Source organism: Manis pentadactyla, chromosome 4 (genome assembly GCF_030020395.1).
Source record: "Manis pentadactyla isolate mManPen7 chromosome 4, mManPen7.hap1, whole genome shotgun sequence".
Classification (NCBI taxonomy): Eukaryota; Metazoa; Chordata; class Mammalia; order Pholidota; family Manidae; genus Manis; species Manis pentadactyla.
In genome coordinates this window covers 165,058,840-165,076,973 of record NC_080022.1, presented here as the reverse complement: position 1 = coordinate 165,076,973, position 18,134 = coordinate 165,058,840, and the positions used below count along the sequence as shown (strand labels likewise).

Sequence of the window (18,134 nt, the reverse complement as noted above, 5' to 3'; positions counted from 1 at the left end):
AAGGGGCAGAAGTGGGATTAGGGCCTGGAGAAGGTCTCAGGGCAGCACTGGGGGCTGCCGAGGTTGGAGAGGAAGAACTTGAGGGGAAAAAGTCTGTGTGGTCATGGGTGGCCTCTAGAACCCCCAGCAGCCTGGGAAAAGGGCCAGGAGATTCTAATCAGTGGGTGTGCAGCAGTTCTTCCTGCTGCGCACTCCAAGGAGGCAAGAAAGTCAGGCAGGTGAGGCTGGTAGAGAGAGGGTAATAGAAGGGCTAAGCAGTGGGGCCCAGGCAGAAAGGAAAGGAGGTGAAGGCAGAACGGAGCAAAGATGGAGGGTCATGGTCATGAGGCAGCACTGGACTGAGTCCCCTGGCCTGGGAGGGTGGGAGTGATGGCCAGCAGCCCCCACCTGAAAGGTTTCAGAGGCAGGGCAGAGGGAGGCTGAGGGTGAAAGGGGAGGACAGCAGTAGAGGGCAGCCTGGGGGGCCTCCCTCCCTCATGCCACTCTCCTCCTGTTACAGCCTCCTGATCAGATTTATTTCAAACCCCAGGGCCCCTACCTGGTGGGGTTTCCTGGTGGCTGTGCTGATGTTCGTGTGCTCCACGATGCAGAGTCTGATCTTACACCAGTACTTCCACTGCATCTTTGTGATTGGGTTGAAGCTTCGTGTGGGGATCACAGGTGTCATCTACAGGAAGGTCAGCTGGAGCAGGGCACAGGTGGCTAGGGAGCTTTGGAGAGGCTCAGGGACCCAGCCCATTGCCCTGTTGTCCCCCTGCAGGCTTTGGTCATCACCAATTCCGTCAAGCGTGAGTCCACTGTGGGAGAAATTGTCAATCTCATCTCAGTGGATGCCCAGCGCTTCATGGACCTTGCCCCCTTCCTCAACCTGATATGGTCAGCACCCCTGCAGGTCATCCTGGCAATCTACTTTCTCTGGCAGGTGATTCTGAAACCCTGACCTCTTCCCCCTTCCTCTGACCTTGAACTTGCTGAGAAGGGACAAGACAGGGTAATTCTGGGTCAGTAGAGAGGCTGCATAATGGACACAAGAGCTATCCTAGATATTGGGGTGGGGGCCAGGATTGCAAGGATGATGGTGTCTGCAATCAAGGCTTTCCAGCCTGTGTCATCATCCTTCTGACAGATCCCAGAAAAGGAAAGGGGGCACATGGAAGCAGGATGGACGTGACTCTGGCTGTCATTGTCTGTCTGTCTGTATTGGCCTTCCTGTGTGTCTGGACACCCTTCTATGTCTGCCGTTTGTCCTTATCTATTGTCGTTATCTGTTGGCTGGCTGCTTCTGCAAATGTCTTCATCATCTCAGCTTTCTCTATGTCTGCTTTCCATTATCTCTTTGGCTGACAATCATCTTTTGCTTCCTGCCCAGATCCACATATCAGATCAAGAACCTGTTGTCCATTGGGTTCTGTCTGTACACTTTGGTTATCTGTTTGTCTTATCGATCCACTTGTGCCTCCTCAGATCCTGGGTCCCTCTGTCCTGGCTGGAGTTGCTCTCATAGTCTTGCTGATCCCACTCAACGGAGCTGTGGCCATGAAGATGCGTGCTTTCCAGGTGGGTGCTGTCACGGTGCACCACTCCTGCCTGGAGCACCTGGCCTGAGGGAGGGCATTCGCTAGCCTCAGTTGCTTTATGTACTGAGTATGGATGACTACAAGCCACTTTCACAAACCTTAGCTCACTCTGTCCTCACAACAACTCTGAGAGGGTTTTAGAAACCTTTTCATTTTGTAGCTGAGGAACCAAGACCTGGAATGTTGATGGCAGTCCAGAATCAGACAGAACTGGGACTTGAACCTATGCCTTCTGGCCTCCTGAGAGTTTCTCCCACCACACTGTTCTGAGTGCAAATAGCCAATCATCCAGTTCTTTATTCACAAATGTTTATTGAACTCTTCAGTAGCTTCCCACTGCACATAGAATAAATGGCAAACTCCACAGGACCACCCACCAGGCCCCTACTCACCCTGCAAGCCATCACCCCCTGAGGTATGGTCAAGCTGTAGCCAGTCCGACCTTTCTTATGTCCAAACACCAAGCCACCACTCACACTGTTCCCTGGAATGCGCTTCATCCCCTCCTTGCCTGCCCAACTCCTTCCTTTTCTTCGCCTCTCAGCATAAACCCTGATGATCAAGGCCAGTACCTCGTTTGAGCTGTTCATCATCATCTGCCCCACATCTAGCACATGACCTGGTACACTCTAGGCACTTGATAAATAGGGGTTGAATGAATTAATTAATTTGGTGTGCCACACCGTAGGTTAGGCTCTAGGAGAACAAAGGTATAAGCCATCTGTACCCTTAGACCACAGTCTACCTGGGGGTGCAGGCACACCCAGAATCACTACAAAAGGAAATCACTACATGGCTTAGAGACCTGGGGGGAGGGGGAAGAAATTGCTGCCTGGGGGAGGGTCAGTAACTGTAGCCCTGAGTCCAGAGCTGGCTTTTGTTGGGCATTCCAGGCTGAGGGGCCCTGGAGGCCCAGCAGAGGGTAGGGCAAGAAGTCTGAACGGCTTCAGTGTATTTGAAGGCGTGCAGGCATGAGCTGGTGGCAGAGGTCCAGCAAGAGGAGTGGGACGGGCCCCTGCTGCTCTTCCCTCAGGTAGAGCAAATGAAGTCCAAGGACTCACGCATCAGGCTGATGAATGAGATCCTGGGCGGCATCAAGGTGTTGAAACTGTATGCCTGGGAGCCCAGCTTCTTGGAGCAGGTGAAAAGCATCCGGCAGGGCGAGCTCCGGCAGTTGCGCAAGATGGCCTACCTCCATGCCATAGCCACCTTCATCTGGGTCTGCACCCCCTTCCTGGTGAGCTCTCCCAGTGGCCCCGGCCTCCCACCTGCTCAGCCTGGGCCTTGGGCCTGGCAGACTCCACCTCAACATCCCCCACCCCTGCTTCCACTGCCCAGGTGACTCTGATCACCCTCGGGGTGTACGTGTGTGTGGACCAGAACAACGTGCTGGATGCTGAGAAGGCCTTTGTGTCCGTGTCCCTGTTCAATATCTTAAAGGTTCCCCTCAACATGCTGCCCCAGTTAATTACCAACCTGGCCCAGGTAATCCCAGGAAGGGTTGGGGGTTCTGATAGAGTTAGGGCACATTGGGGGGTCAGGGGATAATCAAGGAGAGTTAGGAACCAGGGGAGGCCCATCTGGCATTATGAAGAATTGTTCAGAGTTGAATGAAGCCATTAGAGTCAGGGTCATTTGGAGTCAGAGTAGGTCATGTAGGGTCCCTGGAAACGTGAGTTTTGGAGATAGCCTTCTCTACCAACCTGGGCCCTATCTTTGACAGAGGGAGCTAGGGAAGATTTGGTCACGGGAGGGGTCCCAGGCACTGGCCCTTAGGGTCTCTGCCTTACCCAGGAAGTTGGGGGCTAGGCAAGTGCAGGAGTGGGTGAGGTAAGAAAAGCACGGCTTCCAGGCTGACTCAGATCCTCTTGCAGACCAGTGTGTCTCTGAAGCGGATCCAGCATTTCCTGAGCCAAGATGAACTTGACCCCCAGTTTGTGGAAAGGAAGACCATCGCCCCAGGTCCAGACACCTTCTTCTGGGGCTGCTCCAGAAAATCCAGTTCCGAGCTCTTCACTTTTCTCTTGTGACCCCCTTTTCTTCTTCCTGCTTTAACTCTATGCCCTACCTTCTCCCTCTTCTGGGCCTTCTGTTCTCCTCTACTTCATCCCTCCCCCAGGCCTCTCTCCTTTCTTTCCTAGGGCTCCCCCTGCACCTCCCTCTGCCACCAGCTTCCCTGCCTTCTCTTTTTGGCCTCTGCCCCCAGGGCTCCCCACACCTCTCCTCCCCCTTGCCCTGGGCCCCTGACCCTGTACACCCTTGGTCCTCCCAGGCTATGCTGTCACCATACACAATGGCACCTTCACCTGGGCCCAGGACCTGCCCCCGACCCTGCACAGGTACCAGCTGCTCCCACCCCGTCTCAGCTGCCTAAAGTGGGACAAAGTTCAGATGAATAACAGAAGCCACCCCCACGCTGGCCCCCCAACTCTTTTGTCCTGGAAAATAGGAAGAATCTCAGCCAATCAGGGGAGTGTCTGACAGGGAGAAGGGCTGAGCTCTCCCAGGAGAAGGCTGGGGACCAAAAACTTGATCCCTGCCTCTGACTGGGCTCCTGGCCTCTTTGCCCCTAGCCTAAACATCCAGGTGCCCACAGGGGCACTGGTGGCCGTGTTGGGACCTGTGGGCTGTGGGAAGTCCTCTCTGGTGTCTGCCCTGCTGGGAGAGATGGAGAAGCTGGAAGGCAAGGTGTATGTGAAGGTGAGAAGGGTAGAGAATCCTGGGAAAGGAAGCTTCACCAGGCCTTGGGCAGACCCCAAGGTAACCTTCTCCTGCGGCCAGGGCTCTGTGGCCTATGTGCCCCAGCAAGCGTGGATCCAGAACTGCACACTTCAGGAAAACGTGCTGTTTGGCCAAGCCCTGGACCCCAAGCGGTACAAACGGACTCTGGAGGCGTGCGCCCTGCTAGCCGACCTGGAAATGCTGCCTGGCGGGGACCAGACAGAGATTGGAGAGAAGGTACAGGATCCCCTCCCATCTTCTGGGGAGACGGCTATACAGCGGCCTACCTCAACCCAGCCCGGATCCATAAATGCACTCATTCAGCATTTATTCACTCTTTCATGTAATAACACTTCAAGGACTGTGGCTTTTACCAAGAGTGATGGAAAGCCTTTGAAGGTGTGAGCTGAGGACTGGCGGGTGGCCTGGCATTCTGGTGCAGCTCAGTGTGACTGGAGGTTAGGGAGGGACAGGCTGGGGTACAGGGCAAGTTAGAGCCTTGAGGACCTTGGTTAAGGTTTTGATCTTTGCCCTAAAAACCATGGAACATCAGTGACAGTTTTTGATTTTTAATTGATTCATTTTTAATTGTTGCAAAATATGCATAACAAAATTTATCATTAACCATTTTTGTGTACAGGTCAGTAGCATTAACTACATTCACATTGTGGTGTAACCAATCTTGGGAAGTCTTTTCATCTTGCAAAACTCAAACTCTGTCCCATTAAACTACACTTTTGAGGAGTACAGGCCAGTCATTTTGTAGAATGTGTCTCAATTTGAACATAATTAGGTTCAGGTTATATTCTTTTGGGGGAATACCAAAGAAATAAGGTTGTGTCCTTCTCAGGAGGCACGTGACGTTGACTCATGCCTTTTTGACCATGGCAACTTTGAGCACTTGTTTGAGGTGGTGTCTTTCATTGATGACTTCATTTAACAACTTTCATTGATGATTCTTGCCTGAGTCAGTGTTTACTATGAGGTCTGCCCAGTGGTGATTTCCTAATTCCACTCCTTCTCTAGCTATTGGCTGGCATTCTACTCTAAGAAAGAGCTTTGCCCTCCTTCCCCTTTTTTACTTATACTTATACATTAATTTATTTTTATCAACATGGGCTCATGGATTCTTATTTAGTTCAATGGCTTTTAATTCACTACCATCATTATTTATCTTGATGTTCAACTTTTCAGTGAAGGGTTTTAATCAGGGACAGGAATTGTATTTTGAAAAGCTGCCCTGGCTGCAGCGTGGACGGGCCTAAAGGCACAAGAACCAGTAAAGAGGCTCTTGTGACAATGGGGGAGGTGATAAGGGCCTGAGCCTGGCAGTGGGGATGGGAAATTTCACGAAGATGTCCAGGGTTATAGGATCCAGAGAAGAGCTCCCCATCACTGAAGTGGAACTCCTCCTTCCCTTCTCTCCTGTACCCACACTGACCTCACACATCACAACCTAATTTAGTGCCCAGCACATAGTGGGCACTCAAGGAAGACTGATTGTTTGAATACAGGCATGCTCACGTGTCTCAGCCATTAAGGTGCACACCACCCCCTGCTTCTCCCCAGCAGCTCCAGCTCCCACCCCACATTTGCTCTCCCCAGGGTCAGTTTCTCAGGGTAAGGAGCTGAGCCCTGTTGCAGAGGGACTAAGGAAAGCTGGTAGTAGGGAAGCAGGCTGTGTGTCTGGGGTTTGCCCTCTGGGCCCAGCCCTGCAGGTATGTGCCTCGGTTTCCCCATCATGGGTTTACAGGGAGATCTTACCTCCCCTTGGCACCTGAATGATCTCAGGGTTGATGAATTCTGGAGTTGATACAGGGTTTATGTCCTTGCTTCTGCCCTTAATAATAGTTCAGGTCCTTAGACAAAGACATCAACATCATGGGCTCTAATTTCTTCATCTGGCAAGTGGGGCTCATGATGCCGTCCTAGAAGGACTGACATGAAGACCAAATGGGATAGCTATTATGAAAGTCATATGCAGACTGTATGGGCAGTGGGAGATTAAAAGGTCTATTAAGGACCTTCTAGGGATTTCCAGCCTTCTAGAGTATGAGGGTAGCGGGCAGGGAAACCATCTGAACAGGGTGGTAGAGAAAAGGAAGGAGGATGCCCTCCCCCTGCCCTGGGAGGGTTCTGAGAGCCATCACCCCTTCCTCCACTCCTGAGAGCTTCACAGGGATAGGACCTTGTGAAATGTGAATTTAAGAAAAATTCACATATGAAATGTGAATTTAGAAGTCTGCCTTGCTGAATGACAGGGCCCTTGCAAGTGATGCGGCCCTTGTTCCCCCTGTGCCTGACTCCCTTCTACCTAGTACACATCTCCCACCTCCCTCCTCTATCCAGGGCATTAACCTGTCTGGAGGCCAGCAGCAGCGGGTCAGTCTGGCCCGAGCTGTTTACAGTGAGGCCGACACTTTTTTCCTGGATGACCCGCTGTCAGCCGTGGACTCCCATGTGGCCAAGCATATCTTTGACCAAGTCATCGGGCCAGAAGGTGTGCTGGCAGGCAAGGTGAGGCCTTCAGGAAGCTAAGGGAGCTAAGGTGAGATCTAGGGCCCTAGGAGAGAACTTGTAAGAGGCCAAGAGGTTTGGGTGAGACCTGGAGGTGAGCGGGACCTGAGAGGCAGGAGTGTAGGTTGAGTGGCAGGGGAAAGCCATGGTGGGTCGTACCCCAGAGGTGCTGAACCAGCTGCGGGGAACCCAGGAGCCTGTCTCTGCTCCCTGGTACACAGGTGCCTCATACCCGCTCCCTGGGCCCTTGCCTGTACAGGGGGTGTGTGCTGAGGGCAGAGAGGGTGTAGCCTGCTGCCTTTCCCGCAGACACGTGTGCTGGTGACACACGGCATCAGCTTCCTGCCCCAGACGGACTTCATCATCGTGCTAGCTGACGGACAAGTATCCGAGGTGGGCTCCTATTCAGCCCTGCTGCAGCACAATGGCTCCTTTGCTAACTTCCTCCGCAACTATGCGCCGGCTGGGGTCGAGGAGCACCTGGAGGACAGCAGGACCGGTATCCGCCATCCCCGGGCCTCCGTATTCTTGTGCCCTCCCAGCATCTCCCCTGTCTTGGGGTCTCTGAGTGTTTCTGGATGGGCCCAGTGTTGTGCAGGGAGGTTCTGGGGAGCTTGAGCCATCTGTGTGATGTCAGACATCACCAAGAAGGAAAGTGAACTGGACATAGTCAAGTCCCTCCCATTCCTCTTCCTTACCTATACAACCTTGGGTCAGGAGCTCCAGCCTCAAAGGCACAGTTTCCTGTGTGTCAAAGGGCATAAGGGCCCAGGCCCAGCTGGTCCAGCAAGGACTTTACAAATAAATTATTTGGTAAATATGCAAGTGCTTAGGAAAGTCATTTAGTTATCAACAGATATATTTCTTTTTTTTTTTATTTTGCTATCATTAATCTACAATTACATGACAAACATAATGTTTACTAGACCTCCCCCATCACCAAGTTCCCCTCACATACCCCATTACAGTCACTGTCCATCAGCATAGTAAGATGTTGTAGAATCACTACTTGTCTTCTCTGTGTTGCATATCCCTCCCCGTGCCCCCACCCAACATTATACATTCTAATCATAATGCCCCCTTTCTTTTTCTGCCACCTTATCCCTCCCTTCCCACCTCTCCTCCCCAGTCCCTTTCCCTTTGGTAACTGTTAGTCCATTCTTGGGTTCTGTGATTCTGTTGCTGTTTTGTTCCTTCAGCTTTCCTTTGTTCTTATACTCCACAGATGAGTGAAATCATTTGGTACTTGTCTTTCTCTCCCTGGCTTATTTTACTGAGCATAATACCCTCTGGCTCCATCCATGTTGTTGCAAATGGTAGGATTTGTTTACTTCTTATAGCTGAATAATATTTCATTGTACATATGTACCACATCTTCTTTATCCATTCATCTACTGATAGGACACTTAGATTGCTTCCATTTCTTGGCTATTGTGAATAGTGCAGCGATAAATATAGGGGTGCATATGTCTTTTTCAAACTGGGCTGATGCATTCTTAGGATAAATTCCTAGAAGTAGAATTCCTGGGTCAAATGGTATTTCTATTTTGAGTTTTTTGAGGAACATCCATACTGCTTTCCACAATAGTTGAACGAATTTACATTCCCACCAGCAGTGGAGGAGGGTTCCCCTTTCTCCACAACCTCGCCAACATTTGTTGTTTGTCTTTTGGATGGTGGCCATCCTTACTGGTGTGAGGTGATATCTCATTGTGGTTTTAATTCACATTTCTCTGATGACTAGCAATGTGGAGCATCTTTTCATGTGTCTGTTGGCCATCTGAATTTCTTCTTTGGAGAACTGTCTGTTCAGCTCCTCTGTCCATTTTTTTATTGGATTATTTGCTTTTTGTTTGTTGAGGTGCGTGAGCCCTTTATATATTTTGGATGTCAAGACTTTATCAGATCTGTCATTTATGAATATATTCTCCCATACTATAGGATGCCTTTTTTGTTCTATTGGTGGTGTCCTTTGCTGTACAGAAGCTTTTCAGTTTGATGTAGTCCCACTTGTTCATTTTTGCTTTTGTTTCCCTTGCCCGGGGAGATATATTCATGAAGAAGTCGCTCACGTTTATGTCCAAGAGATTTTTGCCTATGTTTTTTTCTAAGAGTTTTATGGTTTTATGACTGACATTCAGGTCTTTGATCCATTTCAAATTTACTTTTGTGTATGGGGTTAGACAATGATCCAGTTTCATTCTCTTACATGTAGCTGTCCAGTTTTGCCAACACCAGCTGTTGAAGAGGCTGTCATTTCCCCATTGTATGTCCATGGCTCCTTTATCATATATTAATTGATCATATATGTTTGGGTTAATATCTGGACTCTCTATTCTGTTCCACTGGTCTGTGGGTCTGTTCTTGTGCCAGTACCAAATTGTCTTGATTACTGTGGCTTTGTAGTAGAGCTTGAAGTTGGGTAGTGAGATTCCCCCCCTGCTTTATTCTTCCTTCTCAGGATTGCTTTGGCTATTCGGGGTCTTTTGTGGTTCCACATGAATTTTTAAACTATATGTTCCAGTTCGTTGAAGAATGCTGTTGGTATTTTGATAGGCATTGCATTGAATCTGTAGATTGCTTTAGGCAGGATGGCCATTTTGACAATATTAATTCTTCCTAGTCAAGAGCATGGGATGAGTTTCCATTTGTTAGTGTCCTCTTTATTTCTTTTAAGAGTGTCTTGTAGTTTTCAGGGTATAGGTCTTTCACTTTCACTTCCTTGGTTAGGTTTATTCCTAGGTATTTTATTCTTTTTGATGCAATTGTGAATGGAATTGTTTTCCTGATTTCTCTTTCTGCTAGTTCATCGTTAGTGTATAGGAAAGCAACAGATTTCTGGGTATTAATTTTGTATCCTGCAACTTTACTGAATTCAGATATTAGTTGTAGTAGTTTTGGAGTGGAGTCTTTAGGGTTTTCTGTACAATATCATGTCATCTGCAAATACTGACAGTTTGACTTCTTCTTTACCAATCTGCATGCCTTATATTTCTTTGTTTTGTATGATTGCCATGGCCGGGACCTCCAGTACTATGTTGAATAATAGTGGGGAGAGTGGGCATGCCTATCTTGTTCCCGATCTTAGAGGAAAAGCTTTCAGCTTCTCGCTGTTAAGTATGATGTTGGCTGTGGGCTTATAAATATGGCCTTTATTATGTTGAGGTACTTGCCCTCTATACCCATTTTGTTGAGAGTTTTTATCATGAATGGATGTTGAATTTTGTTGAATGCTTTTCCAGCATCTATGGGGATGATCATGTGGTTTTTGTCCTTCTTTTTGTTGATGTGGTGGATGATGTTGATGGATTTTCGAATGTTGTACCATCCTTGCATCCCTGAGACGAATCCCAATTGATCATGGTGTATGATCTTCTTGATGTATTTTTGAATTCAGTTTGCTAATATTTTGTTGAGTATTTTTGAATCTATGTTCATCAGGGATATTGGTGTATAACTTTCTTTTTTGGTGGAGTCTTTGCCTGGTTTTGGTATTAGAGTGATGCTGGCTTCATAGAATGAGTTTGGAAGTATTCCCTCCTCTTCTGTTTTTTGGAAAACTTTAAGGAGAATGGGTATTATTCTTTACTGGTAATTGGTCTGTTTAGATTTTCTGTTTCTTCCTTGGTCAGTCTTGGAAGGTTGTATTTTTCTAGGAAGTTGTCCATTTCTTCTAGGTTTTCCAGCTTATTGGCATATAGATTTTCATAGTATTCTCTAATAATTTTTTGTATTTCTGTGAGGTCTGTCATGATTTCTCCTTTCTCATTTCTGATTCTGTTGATGTGTGTAGATTCTCTTTTTCTCTTAATAAGTCTGGCTAGGGGCTTATCTATTTTGTTTATTTTCTCAAAGAACCAGCTCTTGGTTTCATTGATTTTTTCTATTGTTTATTCTTCTCAATTTTATTTATTTCTTCTCTGATCTTTATTATGTCCTTCCTTCTGCTGACTTTGAGCCTCATTTGTTCTTCTTTTTCCAGTTTCAATAATTGTGACTTTAGACTATTCATTTGGGATTGTTCTTCCTTCTTTAAATAGGCCTGGATTGCTATATATTTTCTTCTAAAACTGCCTTCGCTGTGTCCCACAGAAGTTGGGGCTTTGTGATGTTGTTGTCATTTGTCTCAATACATTGCTTGATCTCTGTTTTAATTTGATCATTGATCCATTGATTATTTAGGAGCATGTTGTTAAGCCTCCATGTGTTTGTGAGCCTTTTTGTTTTCTTTGTACAATTTATTTCTAGTTTTATGCCTTTGTGGTCTGAGAAGTTGGTTGGTAGAATTTCAATCTTTTTGAAATTACTGAGGCTCTTTTTGTGGCCTAGTATGTGGTCTATTCTGGAAAATGTTCCATGTGCACTTGAGAAGAATGTGTATACTGTTGCTTTTGGGTGTAGAGCTCTGTAGATGTCTGTTAAGTCCATTTGTTCTAGTGTGTTGTTCAGTGCCTCTGTGTCCTTACTTATTTTCTGTCTGGTTGATCTGTCCTTTGGAGTGAGTGGTGTGTTGAAGTCTCCTAGAACGAATGCTTTACATTCTATTTTCTCCTTTAATTCTGTTAGTATTTGTTTCACATATGTTGGTGCTCCTGTATTGGGTGTATATATATATATATATTTGGTATCATTAATCTACAATTACATGAGGAACATTATGTTTACTAGGCTCCCCCCTTCACCAAGTTCCCCCCACAAACCCCATTACAGTCACTGTCCATCAGCGTAGTAAGATGTTGTAGAATCTCTACTTGTCTTCTCTGTGTTGCACAGCACTCCCATGCCTCCTCCCACATTATACATGCTAATCGTAATGCCCCCTTTGTTTCCCCCTCCCCTTATCCCTCCCTTCCCACCCCTCCTCCCCAGTCCCTTTCCCTTTGGTAACTATTAGTCCATTCTTGGGTTCTGTGATTCTGCTGCTGTTTTGTTCCTTCAGTTTTTTCTTTGTTCTTATACTCCACATATGAGTGAAATCATTTGGTACTTGTCTTTCTCCACCTGGCTTATTTCACTGAGCATAATACCCTCTAGTTCCATCGATGTTGTTGCAAATGGTAGGATTTGTTTTCTTCTTATGGCTGAATAGTATTCCATTGTGTATATGTACCACATCTTCTTTATCCATTCATCTACTGATGGACATTTAGGTTGCTTCCATTTCTTGGCTATTGTAAATAGTGCTGCGATAAACATAGGGGTGCATATGTCTTTTTCAAACTGGGCTGCTGCATTCTTAGGGTAAATTCCTAGAAGTGGAATTCCTGGGTCAAATGGTATTTCTATTTTGAGTTTTTTTGAGCAACCTCCATACTGCTTTCCACAGTGGTTGAACTAATTTGCATTCCCACCAGCAGTGTAGGAGGGTTCCCCTTTCTCCACAACCTTGCCAACATTTGTTGTTGTTTGTCTTTTGGATGGTGGTGATCCTTACTGGTGTGAGGTGATATCTCATTGTGGTTTTAATTTGCATTTCTCTGATGACTAGCGATGTAGAGCATCTTTTTATGTGTCTGTTGGCCATCTGAATTTCTTCTTTGGAGAACTGTCTGTTCAGCTCCTCTGCCCATTTTTTGATTGGATTATTTGCTTTTTGTTTGTTGAGGTGCGTGAGCTCTTTATATATTTTGGATGTCAACGTGCATATATATTTATAATGGTTATATCCTCTTGTTGGACTGACCCCTTTATCATTATGAAATGTCCTTCTTTATCTCTTGTTACTTTCTTTGTTTTGAAGTCTGTTTTGTCTGATACAAGTACTGCAATACCTGCTTTTTTCTCCCTATTGTTTGCATGAAATATCTTTTTCCATCCCTTGACTTTCAGTATGTGTATGTCTTTGGGTCTGAGGTGTGTCTCTTATAAGCAGCATATATATCGGTCTTGCTTTTTTATCCATTCTATCACTCTGTGTCTTTTGATTGGTGCATTCAGTCCATTTACATTTAGAGTGATTATTGAAAGATATGTACTTATTGCCATTGCAGGCTTTAGATTCGTGGTTACCAAAGGTTCAAGGGTAGCTTCTTTACTATCTAACCATCTAACTTAACTCTCTTACTAAGCTATTATAAACACAGTCTGATGATACTTTATTTCCCTCCCTTCTTATTCCTCCTCCTCCATTCTTTATGTGTTAGGTGTTTTATTCTGTACTCTTTTGTGTTTCCTTTGACTGCTTTTGTGAGTAGTTGATTTTATTTTTTGCCTTTAGTTAGTATTTGGTTGGTCTGCTTTCTTTGTTGTGATTTTATTTTCTCTTTTGACATCTATTTAGCCTTAGGAGTGCTTCCATCTAGATCAGTCCCTTTAAAATATCCTGTAGAGGAGGTTTGTGGAAGGCAAATTCCCTCAACTTTTGTTTGTCTGGGAATTGTTTAATCCCTCCTTCATATTTGAATGAGAATCATGCTGGATACAGTATTATTGGTTCAAGGCCCTTCTGTTTCATTGCATTAAATATATCATGCCATTCTCTTCTGGCCTGTAAGTCTTCTGTTGAGAAGTCTGATGATAGCCTGATGGATTTTCCTTTGTAGGTGACCTTTTTTCTCTCTCTGGCTGCCTTTAATACTCTGTCCATGTATTTGATCTTTGGCATTTTAATTATTGTATGTCTTGGTGTTGTCCTCCTTGGGTCCCTTGGGTTGGGAGTTCTGTGGGCTTCCATGGTCTGAGAGACTATTTCCTCTGCCAGTTTGGGGAAGTTTTCAGCAATTATTTCTTCAAAGACACTTTCTATCCCTTTTTCTGTCTCTTCTTCTTCTGATACTCCTATAATATGAATGTTGTTCTGTTTGGATTGGTCACACAGTTCTCTTAATATTCTTTCATTCCTGGAGATCCTTTTATCTCTCTCACCAGATTTATTTCCTGAGCAATTACTATATCCAGGTACTATTCCAAGCACTGAGAAATAGTAGTGAACAAGCAAAAAAGTCCCTGTTCCCATGGAGTGTATTGACATCTCTGGGCCCACCAGACCCCTAGTGTTGTCCAGTCCTGGCTCCCCACCCCCAGACTCTGGGCTGACTCACAGACCTCTTTCTGAGTTTTCTTGCCTATGGCCATATATACAGCTAGCATGTCTTGAGCATTTACTAAATGCTGTGCCCCTTGCTAAGCACTGGATATATTCTTTCCTTTAATCCTCACAATGACAATGACACAATTAAGTAGGTACTATTAGTATCTCCACTTTACATGTCTGCCTAAAGTCATACATGAGGAAGTGGAATTTAAGCTCAGCCAGCCTGACTCTAGAGCCCAAGTTCCCAACCCTCATATTTGAGTCCCCTTCTCCATAATCCCTCATGGGAAATTTTTCATCTTATCTAACCTATGTCTTTCTTGCTGCCTTTTTTTTTCCAACAGAAAATTGGTCATTTACTTTTATCCTTTATTGTTGTTCTTGCTGCCCTTATAGTCCCTCTCATCTTTCGTGCTTGTCCATTTAGGCCTCTTCATTGAGTGTGGGTTGAGGAACACCAGGGGCTTGCAGGCTGCTAGCTAACCTCTGTCTCCTTTCTCACCCTTGACTGCAGTACTGCAGGATGCAGATGATGAGATGCTGCTGATCGAAGACACACTCAGCAATCACACAGACCTGACAGATAATGAGCCAGTCACATATGAGGTCCAGAAGCAGTTTATGAGGTGAGCTCCTGAGAGCTCTCAGCCCCCTGGGAGGTGGCGTCAGGGCTCCCCAAGCCCTGCCAGGTGGAGCACAGGTGGGCCCTCTCTCTGACACCCACTGGGCCTCTGGCAGCAGCCCGAACCCTCCTCCTGAGGCTCTGTCCTGTGGGTGTGCTCGAGGTCTCTTCTCTGGGCCTGACAAGCTTCCTCCACAGACAGCTGAGTGTCGTGTCCTCAGAAGGGGAGGGCGCAGGTCAGCCTGTGCTCCGGAGACGAGTGGGTACAGCAGAAAAGGTAATGCAGGCAGCAGAGGTGAAAGCCAGAGGGGCGCTGATCCAGGAGGAGAAGGTGGAGATGGGCACTGTGAGTAGGTGGACAAGGAGGGCTGGAGAGGGTGGCCGGGCTCCCAGCAGTGCCGGGGCTCCCAGGAGTCCTCTGTCCATGACCATGATCATGGCCGTGCAGGTGAAGCTGAGGGTGTTCTGGGATTATGCCAAGGCCATGGGGCTCTGCACTGCGCTGCTCGTCAGTCTGCTATACATGGGTCAAAGTGCTGCTGCCATTGGGGCCAACATGTGGCTCAGTGACTGGTCCAACGAGGCTGTGGCAGATGTCCGACAGAACAACACCTCCCTGAGGCTGGGGGTCTATGCCACCTTGGGAATTCTGCAAGGTGAGCCTATAGAGATACCTGAGGGGGCTCCAACAGCCCCTTTCTTGTCTTTGAGCTGCTGAGTCCCCCAAACTATGCCCTTGACCCCCCGAGTCTTCCTTTACCATCACAGCAATTGCCCTGCCCCAATGCCTCCCTATCCCACCCTAGCAGTCCACCTGCCTCTGGGCCTTACTAGCTCATCCCAGCCATGCCCTGCCTCTGAGCCTGCCTCCCCCACTGCGGCTCTCCTCCACCTCGTGACCTGCCCCTGCATGCCCCCCGCCTGGCTCAGCAGAATGAGCGCCCCTCTGCCTCCTCCAACAGGGCTCCTGGTGGTGCTGTCAGCCATGGCAATGGCGGTGGGCGGAGTCCAGGCCTCGCGCTCGGTTCACCAGGCACTGCTGCACAACAAGATGCGATCGCCCCAGTCTTTCTTCGATACGACGCCCTCAGGCCGCATCCTCAACTGCTTCTCCAAGGACATCTACATCATCGACGAGGTTCTGGCCCCCACCATCCTCATGCTGCTGGGTTCTGTCTACAACTCCCTCTCCATCCTCCTGGTCATCATGGCCACCACGCCTCTCTTCACGGTGGTCGTCCTGCCCCTGGCTGTCCTCTATGGCCTTGTGCAGGTATGCAGCCAAGGGTGGAAGTGGCTCTTGTGTGGGGGACTGAGCCGAGAGGTCGGACCCCATCATGGAGGACTGATTAGGGACAGTAGTCAGGAACTTCATCTCTTTGAAACTCATTTTCCTTGCCTATAAAATAGAATCACAGAACCTACCTCATCAGGTTGTTTCATGAAGTGAAATCCTTGTAAATTGTGATTGGCCATGGAATTCCTTCCTACTGGCTCTTTTTAAATAATAAAATATCGTTAACAATTTGGAACGCATTTTCCTTCCCTTCTTTTTATACATATCTAAACATATATGTGTATATATGTTTTTAACATGGATGAGTTGATAACATGGATCAGTTGCAGCTAACTATAAAAGGCATTTGCCTTGCCCAGCCCCTATCCTGCGATGAATTAATCAGCTGATAAAGATAATCCACAGGGTGGTTAGAAGCTCAGGCCCTGTGTGTAGAGATGGTGATCTGCACTGTGCTCTGTGCCAGTACAGGGGACTCAGATACACATCCTGTATGACCCTGACCATTCTGGAACCCACAGGGTAGAGGATGGAAGCTGGAGGCAAAACCATGTTTTTGTGGGCTAAAGTTTAAAAGACTGGGGGCAGGGGTGGGTGAAGGCTCTTTAAGAAAAAGAATACAAAACTATGTTATTTTTGCAAGTTTTACAAAACACTGACCATATGAGAGCCCACTGCTAGGTCCCCCAAGTAGAAATAGGAACATTCATTGACTTAGGAAGTCAAACAAGTTCATCTCTGTAACCCAGGCCCCCAGAGAGGGCAAGGGGGTCAGGAACTAAGAGGGAATCAGGAAAGGCTTCATGGAGGAAGTGGTCCGAAAGACTGACCAGAGCTGACCAGAAGGGAGGAGTGGAAAGAGTTCTTAGAGCCACATCAGGCCCCTAAGCCTTGGGTTCTACCAGGTGGGGGAATGAAGCAAGGTCTTCCAGGGGGTGGGGCTGGCTGGAAAGGACCCATTTGTGTTCAGAGGGTGTGCATGACTGAGTTTGGGGTCCCACCATTCTGACCCCAAGCTCTTTCTCCTCCCTCCATCAGCGCTTCTATGTGGCCACATCACGGCAACTGAAGAGGCTGGAATCTGTCAGTCGCTCTCCCATTTATTCCCACTTTTCGGAGACGGTGACTGGCTCCAGTGTCATCCGGGCCTATGGCCGCAGCCAGGAGTTCGAGGGCATGAGTGACACTAAGGTGGACACCAACCAGAGGAGCTGCTATCCCTACATCGCCTCCAACAGGTCAGAAGCCTCCTCCTTCCCCCATGCTCCTCCAGGAGAGCCCCTGGTGTTGTGGGTCCTAGACCCTCCTTCCACTTAAGCAGAAAACCACCCCTGTCCTGCACCTGCCCCACTTCCTCCTTGTCCAATCCCACAGGTGGCTGGGGATCCGAGTGGAGTTCGTGGGAAACTGCATTGTGCTCTTTGCAGCAGTCTTCGCTGTGACTGGGAGGAGTAGCCTGAGTCCGGGGCTGGTGGGCCTTTCTGTGTCCTATGCCCTACAGGTGCGCAGGGGTCCAGGCCCCAGGGCAGGGTGGCCACCGGGCAGAGGCCACACAGATGTCACAAGCATCTCCTGAGTATTTCACTCTGCCCAGTGTGGGGACCAGCCACAGGTTCTGGTGGCCAGGACTGTGAGCTCACCGTCAACTTTGAGAGACTCCCACCACCGGAGGATTATAATGCAGGGCAAGCAGGTTTTTGCGGAGGGAGGAACACAATGGTGTCAGAACCCAGAAGAGGGTCTCCACCTTGGGATGCTGGAGAAATTAGCTTGAAGCTTGGCCCCAAGACACACCTAGAACATGTCCTTCCTGTGCACAAGATCTAGAAAGTCAACTTTGACAGGGGTTCTGGGGCAGGAAAGTGTAGGGGGGGAATACACTTCACATCACATCCCTGCAGAGAAAGTACAAGAAGAGGACCAGCGCCTGGGCTGGAGGTTGGGCAGGTCACCCTGATCAGTCAAAATTGTCAAAGAGTTAAATAACTGTAAATGGAATTTTGGGGAAGAGACCACATTTCAGTGCCTCAGGGGCACAGGTCTTGGTGAAGGACAATCCAGAGATCAGACTTCCCAAACCTGAATGTGCATATGAATCACCTGAAGATCTTGTTAAAATGTAGATTCTGATACTGGAGGCCTAGGAAGGGCTCAGGGTTCTGCATGTCTATCAAGACTCCTTGGTGCACAAAGTATGGTCCAGGACCAGTTGCATGCAGCATCTGGGAGCTTGTTAGAAATGCAGAATCTCAGGTCCCACCACATACTTACTGAATCAGAAGCCACATTTTAGCAGGATGCCCTGGGAAGTCTTTCTCATGCATCTTAAAGTCTGAGAAACACTGGACTAGGCCCTTAGTTAAGTCT

At 47.7% G+C, this 18,134-nt stretch overlaps 1 protein-coding gene across 8 annotated transcripts in view; it reads left to right on the top strand.

Moving 5' to 3' along the window:
* ABCC3 (ATP binding cassette subfamily C member 3) overlaps window positions 1-18,134 on the top strand; it is a 46,905-nt gene that overhangs the window by 18,151 nt on the left and 10,620 nt on the right. For 6 of the 8 annotated variants that reach the window (XM_057501350.1, XM_036879540.2, XM_036879542.2 and 3 more), the window contains 16 exons: window positions 500-677; window positions 761-922; window positions 1,465-1,557; window positions 2,611-2,814; window positions 2,916-3,062; window positions 3,452-3,539; window positions 3,850-3,916; window positions 4,151-4,277; window positions 4,359-4,535; window positions 6,648-6,815; window positions 7,125-7,314; window positions 14,363-14,474; window positions 14,669-15,126; window positions 15,433-15,743; window positions 16,806-17,005; window positions 17,142-17,268. In XM_057501350.1, the coding sequence (XP_057357333.1) occupies window positions 500-677; window positions 761-922; window positions 1,465-1,557; window positions 2,611-2,814; window positions 2,916-3,062; window positions 3,452-3,539; window positions 3,850-3,916; window positions 4,151-4,277; window positions 4,359-4,535; window positions 6,648-6,815; window positions 7,125-7,314; window positions 14,363-14,474; window positions 14,669-15,126; window positions 15,433-15,743; window positions 16,806-17,005; window positions 17,142-17,268 (2,809 nt within the window). Of the gene's footprint in view, window positions 1-499; window positions 678-760; window positions 923-1,464; window positions 1,558-2,610; window positions 2,815-2,915; window positions 3,063-3,451; window positions 3,540-3,849; window positions 3,917-4,150; window positions 4,278-4,358; window positions 4,536-6,647; window positions 6,816-7,124; window positions 7,315-14,362; window positions 14,475-14,668; window positions 15,127-15,432; window positions 15,744-16,805; window positions 17,006-17,141; window positions 17,269-18,134 lie in introns of those variants that run through there. The other 2 variants (XM_036879543.2, XR_008997347.1) reach the window with 2 other exon arrangements.